Below are 17,606 nucleotides of genomic sequence, written 5' to 3' on the forward strand. Positions count from 1 at the left end.
GTCAATGCGACATTATATTTTGGACAAATTCAAGGCTTCAACTTTCGCGTCTTTCCTCAGTTGATCTATTTGATTTAACTTTGAATAATTTGGAGCCATAGAATGGACGCCACATTAATCTTGTTCATTTTCAAGCTGATTCAGATTGTCACACACACAAACATTGGTTATTTCCGAGAAGGGATGGGGAGGTAAATTATGGAGTCGTATTTTTTTTCTTCATTTTATTCAAAGGCTTTCTGGTAATGCCATTGCGTTTGTATATTTGGTTATTTGCATAACAACTCATTTACCAATTCCCCAGCTGTATGAAAGATGGAAGAAGTTAAGAGAGGTTAAGAAAAGAGAGGACGTGGATGAGGGGAGGGAGGTGATTCGGAGCGTGCGCTGACCCGTGAAGATCCGAGTTAGAATTGATCTTCAGCAACCCATGCTTGTCGTAAGAGGCGACTAACGGGATCGGGTTGTCAGGCTCGCTGACTTGGTTGACACATGTCATCGTATCCTAATTGAGTAGAACGATGCTAATGTTGTTGATGACTGGATCAATACTACTTAGTGCGGCGTTAAACACCAACCAACCAACTGTAAGTAAACGCCACGCACCAAGCTACAAACCCTACCTAACACCTTTTGGGATTTGTTTCAGGCGCACTGGCCGGGATTGCCATTGGAATGTTGACTCTGGGCTTCCTCGTATGTTTCGGGGCAATATTGCTTGGATCCAAATATGGCCGAAGAGCTGCTCGTAGTCAGGGCTACGAAATGCAGTGAAGCATCCGAGTGTAATTCCATCATTCATCTTGTGTCGTATTATGTCAGCAATCAACCCCCGAGATGTATTGACTTCGTTACGTGTTGAAGGGTGGTCATTGTGGAACATGAGCCGATAACAGTGGGCACAATACAGGTTTTACCAGTAGGATACCACACATTATAGCAGCTAGTCAAACATGGGTTTACCACGAGGATACGACGCATTATGCCAGCAAGTCAAACATGGGTTTTACAAGTAGGATATGACACATTGTAGCTGCCAGTCAAACACGGGTTTACCAATAGGATACGACACATTACACCAGCAAGTCAAACATGGGTTTTACAAATAGGACAAGACACATCATAGCAGCAAGTCCAACATGGATTTACCAATAGGATACGACAAATAACACCAGCTTGTAAAACATGGGTTTTACCAATAGGATAAGACACATCATAGCAGCAAGTCCAACACGGATTTAGCAATAGGATAAGACACATCATAGCAGCAAGTCCAACATGGTTTTACCAACCGGACACGACAAATAACACCAGCTAGTCAAACATGGGTTTTACCAATAGGATTTGACAAAAAACACCAGCTAGTCAAACATAGGTTTACTAGTAGGATACGACGCATTATGCCAGCACGTCAAACATGGGTTTCACCAATAGGATTCGACAAAAACACCAGCTAGTCAAACATAGGTTTACAGTAGGATACGACGCATTATGCCAGCACGTCAAACATGGGTTTTACCAATATGCCAGCACGTCAAACATGGGTTTTACCAATAGGATTCGACAAAAAACACCAGCTAGTCAAACATAGGTTTACTAGTAGGATACGACAGATTATGACAGAACGTCAAACATGGGTTTTACCAACAGGATGCCACACATTATACCGGAAAGTCAAAAACGTGTTTAATAAATAAGATGTAAAATACATTATACCAATACGATATAACTTTTATACCAGCGGGGCTATAAACACGTTGTACACATAGAATACAACCAACACAACACTGGCAGAATATAACGCACGTCATACAAACAGAATACAGCCTTATTATATCAACCGCATACAACAGATTATACCAGCAGAGCACAACTCACGTAATAAATGTAGGATACAGCTCATGTATCATGTAAACCCACGTTATCCAAGCAGAACTATACTCAGCAGCAAAAAACCAACAACGTCAGTACGAATTCAAAATTAGATAGGCACTGTAATCAAATCATTACAGAAATGGACATAATAAGCGAATCGCAAATCTTTTTTGTGTACAATATCTTGACACATCAATGAATAACTCAGCGACATTACGTGAACGTTTGCAGTCCATTCAGACTCTAGACTTCAGTATCTAGTGTGACCACCACGAGCGGCAATAACTGCAGCGCAGCGTCTATGCATGGAGTGCACCAATCGATTGATAAAGGCCATTGGCACCTGGAACCACACTCTGAGAAAGGCTTGGCGCGATGGGTTAACAGTTATCCGTTTCTGCGAAGGAAAATTCCAAACTGGCGTTTCTTTTGCTGCTTAGTATACAAGATAGTGGACATACTCCCCTCATGACATTGAATGTTCCCCAAATCCCATTTTCTACGACACATCTCTAATACTCTTTCATTGCATGTATGCAAACTTGAAGCCTTGTAAACAATTGAACAATTCCTAAGTTTTCCCGACATTTGTATATATGAACATAAAACTCCAATGAATAACAATAAACAAATATCAACTGTGACATCCCAGTTTGTTCATATTTTTTCAATTATTATCGGCCACTTAGTTTGGTTTGATTTATTTCTCACATAAAATACTTCATTTCGTTAATTTTAATTCCACAGACTTTCCGTCTTTGCATAGGTGTACATGGAAAAAAATATTCTTGGCCATCTGGGTAAAACAATGATTATTTCAGAATAGCTCAACTGACCCATTTGATTTTGGGATCAGTTTATAGTCCGTTTGGCTCTAAACGGACCGATGAATTGCAATCTAACTCTAAAACTACTAAACATTTAATACTCAATGAAACACTGACCATGACCAGTAAAAATAGAAAAAAGATGTTTAACAAACTATCATAAAACGTTTGATAAAGTTCACTATTTGTTACGAGGGAGGGCTGCAAAGAGAGGAACAGCCAGGTGTACGTGGAGCACGTGCACAAGTGCCGACAAAGCTATTGAGTCATTTACCTGTGCTGTGCCGTCTCCATCCTTTCTCGCGTACCTATATACTTTAAGTGAGGGAGGGAGTAAATAATAACTAAAGTGGCCATTCTTCTATAGTACTAAATATAACAAGAGTGTGTGAGTGAGTTTAGTGTTATGCCACACTAAGTAACATTCCAGCTATATGGCGGCGGTCTGTAAATAATCGAGTCTTGACCAGACAATCCAGTGATCAACAGCATGAGCATCGATCTGCGCAACTGGGAACCGATTACATGTGTCAACCAAGTCAGCGAGCCGGACAACCCGATCCCGTTAGTCGCCTCATACGACCAGCGTGTGTTACTGAAGATCAATATTCTAACCCGGACATTCACGGATAAACAAGAGGTTACAAAGAACTAACTACGAGCAGTTCCGTATTCGACCATTTCCATTCACATGTACATATGAGTGAATGCGTGAGAGAGTGAGATTTTACGCCGCTTTCATCAACATTCCAACAACATCACGGTGGGTGGACACCTCAAGTGATCTTCACACTTTGTACCCGAACTCGCGTCTTCAACACAGGCACCATAAGCCCGGTGGGTGGACACCTCAAGTGATCTTCACACTTTGTACCGAACCGCCTCTTCAACACAGGCACCATAAGCCCGGTGGGTGGACACCCCGGTGGGTGGACACCTCAAGTGATCTTCACACTTTGTACCGAACCCGCCTCTTCAACACAGGCACCATAAGCCCGGTGGGTGGACACCTCAAGTGATCTTCACACTTTGTACCGAACCCGCCTCTTCAACACAGGCACCATAAGCCCGGTGGGTGGACACCTCAAGTGATCTTCACACTTTGTACCGAACCCGCCTCTTCAACACAGGCACCATAAGCCCGGTGGGTGGACACCTCAAGTGATCTTCACACTTTGTACCGAACCCGCCTCTTCAACACAGGCACCATAAGCCCGGTGGGTGGACACCTCAAGTGATCTTCACACTTTGTACCGAACCCGCCTCTTCAACACAGGCACCATAAGCCCGGTGGGTGGACACCTCAAGTGATCTTCACACTTTGTACCGAACCCGACTCTTCAACACAGGCACCATAAGCCCGGTGGGTGGACACCTCAAGTGATCTTCACACTTTGTACCGAACCCGCCTCTTCAACACAGGCACCATAAGCCCGGTGGGTGGACACCTCAAGTGATCTTCACACTTTGTACCGAACCCGCGCCTCTTCAACACAGGCACCATAAGCCCGGTGGGTGGACACCTCAAGATCTTGATCTTCATAACTGGCTTTGTGATCTTCACACCGAACCCGCCTCTTCAACACAGGCACCATAAGCCCGGTGGGTGGACACCTCAAGTGATCTTCTTCACGCTTTGTACCCGGAACCCGCCTCTTCAACACAGGCACCATAAGCCCGGTGGGTGGACACCTCACAGTGAACTCCTCAAGTGATCTTCACACACTTCTGTACCGATCTTGGACACAAGTGATCTTCACACTTTGTACCGAACCCGCCTCTTCAACACAGGCACCATAAGCCCAGTGGGTGGACACCTCAAGTGATCTTCACACTTTGTACCGAAACCGCCTCTTCAACACAGGCACCATAAGCCCGGTGGGTGGACACCTCAAGTGATCTTCACACTTTGTACCGAAAACGCCTCTTCAACACAGGCACCATAAGCCCGGTGGGTGGACACCTCAAGTGATCTTCACACTTTGTACCGAACCCGCCTCTTCAACACAGGCACCATAAGCCCGGTGGGTGGACACCTCAAGTGATCTTCACACTTTGTACCGAACCCGCCTCTTCAACACAGGCACCATAAGCCCGGTGGGTGGACACCTCAAGTGATCTTCACACTTTGTACCGAACCCGCCTCTTCAACACAGGCACCATAAGCCCGGTGGGTGGACACCTCAAGTGATCTTCACACTTTGTACAGAACCCGCCTCTTCAACACAGGCACCATAAGCCCGGTGGGTGGACACCTCAAGTGATCTTCACACTTTGTACCGAACCCGCCTCTTCAACACAGGCACCATAAGCCCGGTGGGTGGACACCTCAAGTGATCTTCACACTTTGTACCGAACCCGCTTCTTCAACACAGGCACCATAAGCCCGGTGGGTGGACACCCAAGTGATCTTCACACTTTGTACCGAACCCGCCTCTTCAACACAGGCACCATAAGCCCGGTGGGTGGACACCTCAAGTGATCTTCACACTTTGTACCGAACCCGCCTCTTCAACACAGGCACCATAAGCCCGGTGGGTGGACACCTCAAGTGATCTTCACACTTTGTACCGAACCCGCCTCTTCAACACAGGCACCATAAGCCCGGTGGGTGGACACCTCAAGTGATCTTCCGAACACTTTGTACCGAACCCGCCTCTTCAACACAGGCACCATAAGCCCGGTGGGTGGACACCTCAAGTGATCTTCACACTTTGTACCGAACCCGCCTCTTCAACACGTGACCTGACATGAATGCATCATTCTGAAATTGCCATGGTAACTGTCTTAGTCTTAGTCTTAGCTAAGATTTTGCTGAGAGAGTTTCATGATCCAGTCTTATCTAAAAGCTTAGCTAAGCAAAATTGTTAAGACTTACGATTTTTTTGCGCAAATCATTAGACTAATTTCGTTCATGATCCCGGGGCCTGGCCTTGTATCCCTCTGTCTCGGCTGGTCAATAGTTGTAGACAGACAGACAGGCGTTTTATTTAAGTCTCACCTCACAAAAAATGGATAATACTTATAAATAATAACATAAAAGTGAGCCACCCTTTAAGGGTTATGAGAGATTTTAATATAATATGACATACTGTATTGTAAACACTAAAAATGAATGCTGATATAGTTATATACATAGAGAATACTACACGAGGTCTCATTACATACGAATTATACGAAACGAGTGTCCTTCCTATGGTATCTGACCGAGCGAAAGCGAGGGGTCGAATATAATATAGGAAGGTCACGTGTTTCGTATAATTCGTATGTAATGAGCTCCGAGTGTGGTATTTTATTTATTACCCACGTCTTACATGCATTAAAATTGACAAAATAGCGTATTTTTGTTATGTTTTTGGTTTCAAACCGAAACCGGTTTCATAAAGAGGTTGCGGAAGAGTTTTGTACTGTAGTACAATATTTGCATGACGTCACACTAATGACGTCACTGCCATGGTAACCGACGTCACGATGCATGTCAGTTGTCATCGCCTCGTACAGCCTCCTACAGTAAACTACTCCGTTGCACCTCGTTTCTTGGTTTCCAGTTGCTTCATTCGGCTAACATCACTGGTGGAAACATTGCGTTTATGTTTTTCGACGGATATAATGTCTCAGTTCGACTCACAATTAAACAGCGACACGGCAACGTTCGCAATGTTTACATTCCCACAATGCATTTAAGTTGTAGAATGAATGAATTCACGTGTTTGTTATGAATGAAAAAATAGTTACGTCAGAATGTGACCTTATTGAGAGGTCATCGGTTATCCAATCAAATCGTTAGAATTTCAGGTCAAGTCGTTACGACACAGGTCAACGCGATACGACACTCGTGTGACGTACGAGATTAATATGCAACTACCCATACGTTGACCACGTGGGTAATAAAATATGATATCTATCCATATATAATATGTTTTCTTTTTTTAAGATATAAAAGCAATTTTTGGCGGTCAAATATACACTGCCTTAAAAAAGTAAAACTAATTTATCATCATCACAGAGATCTAAGAATTTGGGATAGCTAAAACAGACATTTTCGCATCACCGCAAATCATCATGCAGCTTTGACTGACTGACTGACTGAATTTAGTTTTACGCCGCTTTTAGCAATATTCCAGCAATATCACGGCGGGGGACAGCAGAAATGGGCTTCACACATTGTGCCCATGTGGGGAATCGAACCCTGGTCTTCGGCGTGACGAGCGAACGCCTTAACCACTAGGTTACCCAACCGCCCCCATGTAGCTTTGAAGAAAATTGAATTTCCAAAGTATGTCAAAATATATTTCTGTCCGAAATGCCTGCTTGTACACCAATGCTGAAACAACTAATTTCGAATATTCGCATTTGTGCTGTTAATCCCTTCAGACATACATAACAGATATATGACACATTCTGCTGATTTGTTTCTCCGCTATTCTCCTAAACATCGCACACCTTGTTAGGCAGCATACTAACGAGCTCCGTGTTTCAAGCTTGAATACCAATAGAATGGCTTTTGACATTGTTCCACTTGGTCTGCAATTACAGGACGAAAAGTTCCTGGAACCTGTTGAGGATCCTCGAGGAGTTCATCTTGTCATGAGGTGTAAGTTTTAAATTTACAAAATATTATTTCTTGCCAGACCGATATCTAGTTTGTATACAATGTCATTTCCATGTCAACATGACCAAATGTAGGTCGTTTCATTTAGTCGTGTACCATTTAAATTATAATTTCTTGTAAATAAATTACATGGTCAGTTTGAAATGTCTGGAATAACTTATATGGAATGTTATTTGGATGGGGTGTAGTTACAATTAGTTATGTGCTGAATAACATGTATATGGCATGTTAGACCCACTGAATAGTTAAACGGTGAGGTGAGGTGAAATTTGGTTTAACGTCGTGCTGGAGAATATTTCGCTCATATGACGACGTGCATGCGTGTGTATGTGCTTGTACTAGCCCAGACTGACGCTGGTTTTATAGTGCTAGCCCACTGAGATACCATGCCGCAGTAAAGCATGAATACCCCACTCAGACACATTATACTGACTCCGAGCCGACCAGTCCTTGTTGTACCCATTAATGCCGAGCGCCAGGCAGGGACCAACAAGTACAATATTTTAACGTCTTTTTGGTATGACGCGGTCGAAGATCGAACCCGCGACCTTCCGCTCTCCGGGCGGACGCTCTAACCACTACACCGTGGAGGCGGTCGAATTGTTAAGCGAATGATACAGAGTGATATTCACTCGTGTTCATCTCTCTATACAAAAACTCTCCATACAGCAGTTTATTAAACAACCAAGCCGGGTATATTTTCCGACAAATCGTCTAGCAACGTTTGATCAAATTCCAAATATCAACACCAGGGAATATCCAAAACACGATCCTCAGATTCCAAAGATGGCAAATTAAATAACGATTATGACTGGATCACTGAAATTCAGAATAATTGTTTCTTTAACAAAGACACGCGCAGGCGGATTAAACGATTTCTTTGGTTAGGTTATGTAAACAGGTGGCGAATCACCATCTGAATTAAGAGAATGTCTGTGTTCGGTAATCAAGACAGAGTATTAAAGTCCACTTAACTTCAAAGATCTTGTAGGGGCGGTGGGGTAGCCTAATGGTTAAAGCGTTGGCTCGTCACTCCGATGACCCGGGTTCGAATCCCCACATGGGTACAATGTGTGAAGCCCATTTCTGGTGTCCCCGCCGTGATGTTGCTGGAATATTGCTAAAAGCGGCGTAAAACCAAACTCAGTCAGTCAGTCAAAGATCTTGTCGAAGATAATCTCTCGTTGCATACACTGTGTAACTTTCACAGGAAACTGTCCCCAATATGAAGTGTCCGCATTAAGAAATATCAGGATGAATAAACAACATTAATTAAACACAAAACTTTAATTATTTTATTAGACTGACTGACTGACTGAGTTTGGTTTTACGCCGCTTTTAGCAATATTCCAGCTACATCACGGCGGGGGGAACACCAGAAATGGGCTTCACACATTTTACCCATGTAGGGATTCGAACCCGGGTCTTCGGCGTGACGAGCGAACGCTTTAACCACTAGGCTACCCCACCGCTCCTATTTTATTAGAAATATATAGAGCTTCCTAATGGAAGACTTTTATGTTATCGATTACGAACTTTAATATTTCCATACTGCTATGTATATAAGTAGAATGAGTGAGTTAGCATTTAACCCTCGCTTAGCATTATTTCAGCCATGATACCACCAACTTTACACATGCATATGTATGTCCATTATAAATACAAAGTTATATCTGAAATGTTTTTATATACATATTCATGCACTACAATATCATTACAATTAACAACGCCACCTCAATAAATTTATAAACTAGCCATTAGTTCTAATTTAAACATATTTAGAATTTGTGATACTTACCTATTCCTTTCAAGTAGTTAATTAAACATTAATAGATACAACCGAATGAGTCAGCTTGTCTTAACAGCTCTAAACATTCACCTAGCCTTGAGGCAAACATTGTCTTACAGCCTCCAAAATAGACCCATTCTTTATTTAAGAAATACAGTTCGCTCTACTACCATGTATAATGTAATAAAACACACTTTCGCCCTGAACTATTATAGTTAAAGTACGAGGACGCTTGCGTCCGAGTGCTTTAACGTTATAATAGTTCAGGGCGAAAGTGTGCTTATTACACTATAAATGGTGGTAGAGCGAACTGTATTTCTTTTCTAAGATGACAAATTTAATACTTTCTAAGGATAATTACGATTAATTTAAGGCAGAAAACAAACAATGGTGTCGGTAACCTAAATTATGAATCCTCGCACAGGGCTAACTGGCGAGCTGTTCTATTGATGAGTGTGCCCCCCTACGTTAAGACGAACGTTCCTAGAAAAAAACAAATGATAACAGTTTGATGACGGTTTACGTTCGGATTAAATATCTTCTCTGAATTATTTTAATTGCATCTGTCATTAACGTAAACCATATGGGGCAATATGAACGTCGCATTTCTACTACCAACGTAAGTTTAGATCAGTACATCCAGTTGAAGCTGAGTAGTCAAGCGACATTCCACGATTGCATTGTGGGAATGTAAACATTGCGAACGTTACCGTGTCGCTGAAAACTTGTGGGTCGAATTGACACATTTTAACCGTCGTAAAACATAAACTTAATGTTTCCACCAGTGATGTTAGCTGCGTGAAGCAACTGCAAACCAAGAAACGGGATGCAACGGAGTAGTGTATTGTAGGAGGCCGTACGAGGCGATGACATCTGACATGCATCGTGACGTCGCTTACACTGTGACGTAATGTAAAATGGTTCGATTACGAGGGGGCACACTAGAATGGCGCAGTGACAGGATAACGTCATTCAATTGTTACGTCATCAAAAAACTATACCTTTATTGTCTGATAATGTATTTTCTTTTCGATTGTTCTAACCGCTAGGCATCTTAGAAACCTCATTCTTGAGACTTTATTAAACATTGTTCCCACCTCTGACGCTTAGCTGGTCTCACTATTTAATCATTCAGGCTTTAGGCTCATGCAAAAATATATATTTGGTCGCTTTGGAGTCAACCTAAGAAGGAAAACAATTTGCATTGATGTCTTATTTCAGCAGGATGAGTCGACTCACCGCCCTGGTGATGCTGGTTCTGTACCAGGTCAGCCCAGCACGACCCCAAACAGTTAGAACCACCCATGGCCTTATAACAGGAAGGCGTCTGACTTTCCTCAATAAACAAGTTGATGCTTTCTACGGCATCCCCTATGCAGAACCCCCTCTCAACAATCTGCGATTCGACTACCCCCCACCCTGTTGATCCATGGGCTCCGTATACCAAGAGTGTTCAGGTTCCACCTCCCTCCTGTCTCCAGCCGTCCAGTATGCCCCCGTCTGCAGAACCCTACAGAAGGAACCCGTCTGGCTACAGCGAGGATTGCCTATACCTTAACGTATGGGCGCCTGTAAATGGTCAAAGAGACATGGCAGTTCTTGTATTTATACATGGTGGTGGTTTCCTACAAGGCAGCGCCCAACTACCTCTTTACACAGGACAATATTTGGCGGGCGAGAAGGACGTCCTCGTTGTGTCCATTAACTATAGACTTGGGGCTCTGGGGTTCCTCTTTCTTGGTCCGAACAGCATCCCGGGCAATATGGGCCTCATGGACCAATGGTTGGCTCTGGAATGGATCCGAAACAATGTGGACTACTTTGGAGGGGACCCTGAAAAGATAACCATATTTGGAGAAAGTACTGGAGCCGCTTCTGTAGGATTTCATCTGCTGTCTCCGTTTTCTCGAAACCTGTTCAACAACGCAATTCTTCAAAGTGGAACACCGATATCCGACTGGACGTACAATGACGCGGCGACTGCAAGGGGCTACAGCGTCAAGTTAGGGGGATTGTTGGGTTGTCCTTTAATCAATGACATGGCGCTCATGCACTGCCTAGTGGGGACTGATCCTAAAATTCTGACCAACATCCAGCAAGCAGTAGCAACGGATGGTATGGCGTTTCTCCCTGTCGTTGATGGAGTATTCCTTCCAGATGATCCCATGAAGTTGATGGCTGCAGGTAATTTCAAGAACGCCTGTCTGCTGCATGGGGTTGTAGAAGATGAAGCAACTCTTCTTCTTCTTCCATCAATACAGCATATCCTCAACTCATCCACGCCAACATCCAATGTCACTTTAACAAAGGAACAATATGAAGAATTGTTGACAAACTACCTGGGAAGCGTGAACAAACATACACGAACTGATATAGTATCCCTTTTCTACGAGACTGGACAGGAGCCAGGTTCAAAGGCAGACTATGTTGAACTGTTGAATCAGATACGTAGCGACATTGACTTCAAGTGTCCGGCAATAGAATTTGGCAGTTATTTCGCCCGTGATAACCCCACCTACCTCTACAGCGTCGGGCACCGTCTGTCAACCAATCCGTTCCCGAGATGGGTAGGCGCTGCACACTCCTACGAAATGGAACTGGTGTTTGGTCTTCCACTGAACGCGTCGTATGAATTTACACCTGATGAGCAGGAACTGAGTTTTAATATCATGACATACTGGAGCAATTTCGCCAAAACTGGGTGAGAAGTTTTGTTCCTTTGTTCCACGTTTTGTTAAGGACTTTCCTTCACTTGCCGCATTTTTGTTCTTGGGATCAAGATTAATCTTTGGGTTTCAAAAGTGGAAGATGTTCATGACATGCGACCTACTGGTGATTAAGTGAGTGAGTGAGCGGGTGTGTGAGTGTGTGTGTGTGAGAGAGAGAGAGAGAGAGTGAGTGAGTGAGAGTGAGTTCGTGCGTGCGTGAGTGAGTGAGTGAGTGAGTGAGTGAGTGAAGGAGTGAGTGAAGGAGTAGGTGTGGGAGTTGGATTTACTCTGTTTTGAACATTATTCCAGGTTAGATGTGAGGAAACCCCTTACAAATTCTTAACTGAAGCACAGGGTCCATAAATCCAGTGCATTACATTCGTGCTGTAGCAATATAAAAAGGGAAAGATGAGGTAGTTTGGTAGGAAGGTGTTGCGGTGTAACTACACCCTGCCACATTTTCTCGTTGCTTTGTTACAGTAGTTCACCATATAATCCTGTATTTTTCCAGTCACATCTTGGCTTGCCTTTGCATGTGTTTGTGACACCACTGGGACAGGAACCTCTCACATTTTTGCTAACATCTCGTGTCGTTGTAAGCTATTCATGAACACCCTCTTATGACACAATCCAAATCGTACCACGACCGATATTTCTTTTTGTGGAAATGATGTCGTCACTTGTATATACGTTTGCATGTACGTTGGACCGAATGTATTAACAAATATTCCAAAAATGCTTAATATATCTTCTCACGTGCAAGAGGACACACATTACCATATTATCATTGGATATATACCTATATAATTGCATGTACTTTCATCCTGCCTTTATCACAAGAGAATATTTCCATGCAAGTGAGTGTGTTGTAAACACATATTATCATTGGATATATAGAGAATCTCATCCGAGTGTCTTTTGACATCAAATATATCACCACGGCTTGCTGAGGATATTTTTACTTTTATCAACTAGTGTTGATATATTTGATATCAGAAGACACGAGGATGAGATTCTATTTATTATCAAAAATCACTCTTCTTTAGTTTTCAATGAAATATGTACATCTCTGAACAGTACTGGCATTAGACTTGCAGTGCAGCGACGTCATAGCATTGTGACGTCATCAAGTTCATGACGCCATAGCATTGTCAGTGCATAGTACAAAATGTACTGTCAAAACGGTATCTCCAAGGAGATATCGTTTGATCTCACACAAACAATATATGCAGTTTTGGATGATAAATACCTATATAATTTCACTGACTTCCATCCTGCCAAGAGATTATTTCCATGCAAGTGAATATGTTGTAAACACAATGACGCACATATGATAATGTATTTCGAAAAGGAACCCGAACACCCCGGAGCCACTGAACATGGCATGGGCGGCGTACGACAACGTCAACAAGACGTACCTGGCCCTCGACGTCGTCAGTAAACTTGCAATCAAACGAGGACTACGACATCGAGAGTGTGCCTTCATCAACCAGATCCTGCCGTTGTTAGGACCAAACCCAGGTAACAACATCCTGAAGATCCATGTACAGTGTGTAATAAACATATGTTTAGAGGAAACTAGGTCTTCGGGGTCAATGATCTCCATCATTTTAAGTATCCTTTGTCCGCATAGAAGCCTTTTTCCAGTTTTGTTCAACTCCCCATCATAATATTTTCAAGCTTGATTTTGGATACATGCATGCTTGTGATTCAGGAAATACATTGGCCAGGTGTTAGTTTAGTTTCATAACAAACAATACGTTTGAAAATAAGATTGTTGAACATTGTTCTTTTAATTGTGGAACAAATCTTAAGATTGATTAGTAAATATTGTCATACAAATAGTGTTTACTTTAAACAACACATATGCATTATGGTTACATGCATGCTTGTAGTTCGGGAAATATTCGCCACATATGACCTATTCCATGTTATTCAACATCCCCATTATAATATTTCAAGCTTGATTTTGGATACATATATGCTTGTGGTTCGGGAAATACATTGGCCAGGTGTTAGTTTATTTTCATAACGAACTATAAGTTCGTTATAATGAGATTGTTAAAAATTATTCTTTTAATTGTTTCAAAAATTACGATTGATTTGTATCGTAGGTCACTATGAATACTGTCGTACAAATTGTGTTTACCGTAAACGGTAAATATTTATTATGATTACATGCATGCTTGTTGTTCGGGTAATAAGTTTATATTGGCCGGTATTTGATTTAGTTTTATAATGCATTATTTTTTAGTAAAATGATATTGTTGAAAATTGGTGATTTGTATGATAATCCACAATAAACACTGTCATACAATTATGTTTACCGTAAGCAATATATATTGATCATTCAGATGTATCAACATTTGTTTTTACTACAGAGAATACCGAGCCTCAGGTCTCGCCAATAAACTGCCGTCAGCCACAAGACTCCTTCACGGAAACGCCTTCTTTCACAATCGGTAAGTACACGTGTGCTTGAGGTAACTGTTTAGATGTATCGTTTTATGTGCCATGTGTTTGAATTGATGCCATTAATTGTCCATACACTTATACAGCTGTAACGAAATTAGAAACGAACGTCGAAATTGCATGCAAATTGTCGTTAATGTACATTGATTCAACTCACTTTCATTTCCATGGAAACCTATTTTACAATGTTCCATGAATAAACACGAGTGGTAATTTCATGTGGTAGTGAACGCGATCCCTCATGTGAATTGAGACAAGCATAAGGGCATGTGCGTGACGAGAAGGGTTTGCACTGTGGTGATGTGTATATATTCTAATCCACCGATGCTCTTTATATGTAAAAAGAGATATTTGTATTATTTTTGTGAAGTTTTTCGTTGTCCCAGCGTGCCAGCGCCATGTGGGGTGGTGTCTGCTAATCACTATTGTGCTTCGTAAACATTTTCAAGAGGTGACAGGGTTGCCTGAGTGTAGGACATTCCCCCATTAGGACAATTCCCCACTAGGACAATTACCCACGAGGACAATTCCCCACAGGACAGGACATTTCCCAATCTTGACATTTCCCTACACCTGTTTTGTAACCAGTAGGACAACTCCCCACTCATCGTGGTTGACACATGTCATCGGTTCTCAATTGCGCAGATCGATGCTCATGCTGTTGATCACTGGATTGTCTTGTCCAGACTCGATTATTTACAGACCGCTGCCATATAGCTGGAATAGTGCTGAGTGCAGCGTCACCCGATCCCGTTAGTCGCCTCATACGACAAGCAAACACACAAACAAATCCTTTCCTTTTAAAGGATTCAAAAGCTTAACAATCAATATCAAGCAAATTCTAAACTTAGTTGTGACGTTTTTATTCAGATTTAGAAGATACTCAGGCAGGAAGCTATACGCCCACGAACGATCCAGCGACACAAGCGGGGCCAGGAACGACACCACCTGCATGGAGAATCGTTATGCCCTGCGTGCCCGCGGCAGGCCACACAGCAACGCCACTGGCATCTCTATGGCTCGTTGTCATAGTTACAAAACTGTTATGCGTTTCTTGCTAAGTTAGTTAAAAGGGGCTATGCTCTGGTTTGATACTTCCTGTCAGAGACAAGACGTTGGAATTCACGTCAAGTATGATACTGAAACACCTGTATGTATACACCTGAAAACATCTATCGCCATATTTTTAAATATTCAGCATATTTACGCGATAAATTGCAAACAACAATGGAGGACGAAAATTTAACTATATTCCAAAATGGTAAATATTGTCCTACCATGACGTCATCTATGGACATACGAGCATTCGCTTGTGCGGATATGACGTCCACAAATTGGAATTCTTTTGGACTTGGAATATGTTTGAGATATAAAACCTAAAAACAGTAATTTTTCATTTTTTATGTTTATTTTAACATTCAAGAAACTTAGAAGAAATACATCATCCGATCCTCAAATGGATCGAATTTGACATGACGTAAGTGCATATTTTTTAGTTATTATTTCGGAAAGGGGTCAATACTTGTAACATGTATTTGCATCCATAAACAGGCCGTATGTAATGTCTCATATGTGAAACAGAATACTAGTGATTGCTGTTCATCGCAAGATAAAACATTTAATTCTTCCTGCAGGGTTATATTGCGAGATCGGCATCCCCCGGTCCCCGGTTATTTCTTTAATGAAACAGCCTTGTTGTAAAACAATCTCATGCAGCATTCCTTTTCAGACAAAGCACAATTGGTTGGTACTCATATTGCTGCTGTTATTTAGGCGTATCATGCCATCCCTATTTGTTTCATCTTTTCCCGTCTGCAATTTTAACCGAAAGAGAACATGCGGGCAAAAACAATAAACAATGTCTAAAAACAAACAAATAATCCGTTGTCCTCATTAGGTAGCATGTTAAAAGAAATCTAATTTTGATCACTTATTCCAGTGTGTCAATAAAATTGTTTAGTAGATCGAGTCATTTTGGCTTCGAAATGGAATCTTTACTATAATTTACAGTGAAAGCAAGACCTGTGTTTTAATGAGCGGGAATGGTAGCAATACCGTCTATATCACACCGGGACATAAATTCCCACAACAGCTGGGACACATCAGATAACAATATGAGCAAAGATAAAACTTCAGAGCCGTTTGGGTATGGGAACCACTGAACAAAATACGCACAGCCTTACTTTGACGGACCTTGTCCGAGCGTCCTTGGAATTGGTGATAACTCTGACGTTTGTAAAACAATATGTAATTTTGTGGCGATATTTCCTAAGCCTGCGTGCAATACACAGAGATTCCAAATCCGCGAAACAAGAAAAATATATTATGGCGGAGCTTAACGTTTTTCAGGTGTATATATCTGGGTATTCTGGCATAGGAGCATCTGCCAAAAACATCCGTTCGACAAAGTAAACGATTTGAATCAGATTTGGGGGAAACATCCAATCGGACCGAGCATAGTCCTTCAGGACAAAAGGCTTTAAAGGACAAGGTGGAATAAGGACTCTTTTGACCACTGAACATGTAAAAGTTGCAGATAAAATGCTGTGCTATAATATCAGGTTAAATATTAATTGTTGTTCACATATCTACCTTATTACCCGCGAAGATCCGCGTTATACTTGATCTTCAGCAGCCCATGCTTGTCAGGATCGGGTGGTGAAGCTCGCTGGCTCGGTTGACACATGTCATCGTATCAGTCGATGCTCATGATGTTGACCACTCTATTATATCCACGATGTACCCTTATATGTTAATATGCGCTGACAAGTGCTGATCGTTTATTCTGTAACTATAAGCTCAGTCTGAGAAGACCATCAGGTTGTTGTTGACGTTCTGTTACAGGTAATGTGTCACTTTGACATGACCCTGGTCATTCTATCCTACGTGATCAAAAATCAAATCATGGCTGTTGCGTTATGACGCATGTTTCATTATGGGTTTGTTTCCAGCCGAAAGCATTCTGACATTATTTTGTGTATATCCTTTAAAGTTGTAGTTTGTATATTTTAGGTTCTATTTTGTTGGGTTTTTCATCTTTTTAGAGTGGGATGGTTTTGAGTGGGTTAGATTACACTTATCCCGTAGTGTCCTTACATAAAACAGCTATGTGTAAATTCAAATGATAATAATTGCTTTTTACATTTTGAAATACATCATTTGGTGAAAAGGGATGAGGTGGGATTAAGACGATTAAATCTAAACATTCAAGCGTCCATGCACTATGCAACCTTGGCAATTAAGCTGAAAAACAGCTAATATAAGTTCTATGTGACATATATCCTATGGTTAGTCAATGCTTAATGTTTCTTTAAAATGTTTAT

At 41.8% G+C, this 17,606-nt stretch overlaps 2 protein-coding genes across 2 annotated transcripts in view; both read left to right on the forward strand.

Annotated features, from left to right (window-relative positions):
- The window catches only part of LOC124259539, a 34,367-nt gene extending 32,755 nt beyond the window's left edge, over positions 1-1,612 (forward strand). Inside the window, exon 15 of the mRNA XM_046693680.1 lies at positions 650-1,612. Coding sequence (XP_046549636.1) covers positions 650-774 — 125 coding nt within the window. The 3' untranslated portion in view covers positions 775-1,612. The remainder of the gene's footprint in view (positions 1-649) is intronic.
- An 8,716-nt stretch (positions 1,613-10,328) lies between these two features.
- Positions 10,329-15,349, forward strand: LOC124259530 (acetylcholinesterase-like). The gene is made up of 5 exons (XM_046693663.1): positions 10,329-10,370; positions 10,585-11,804; positions 13,163-13,360; positions 14,193-14,273; positions 15,154-15,349. Exons 1-5 carry the CDS (start codon positions 10,329-10,331, stop codon positions 15,347-15,349), a joined length of 1,737 nt encoding a protein of 578 aa, XP_046549619.1.
- The last annotated feature ends 2,257 nt before the right edge of the window (positions 15,350-17,606 follow it).

Source organism: Haliotis rubra, unplaced genomic scaffold, assembly GCF_003918875.1.
Source record: "Haliotis rubra isolate DU_JTF1 unplaced genomic scaffold, ASM391887v1 Scf727, whole genome shotgun sequence".
In the NCBI taxonomy this organism is placed as follows: domain Eukaryota; kingdom Metazoa; phylum Mollusca; class Gastropoda; order Lepetellida; family Haliotidae; genus Haliotis; species Haliotis rubra.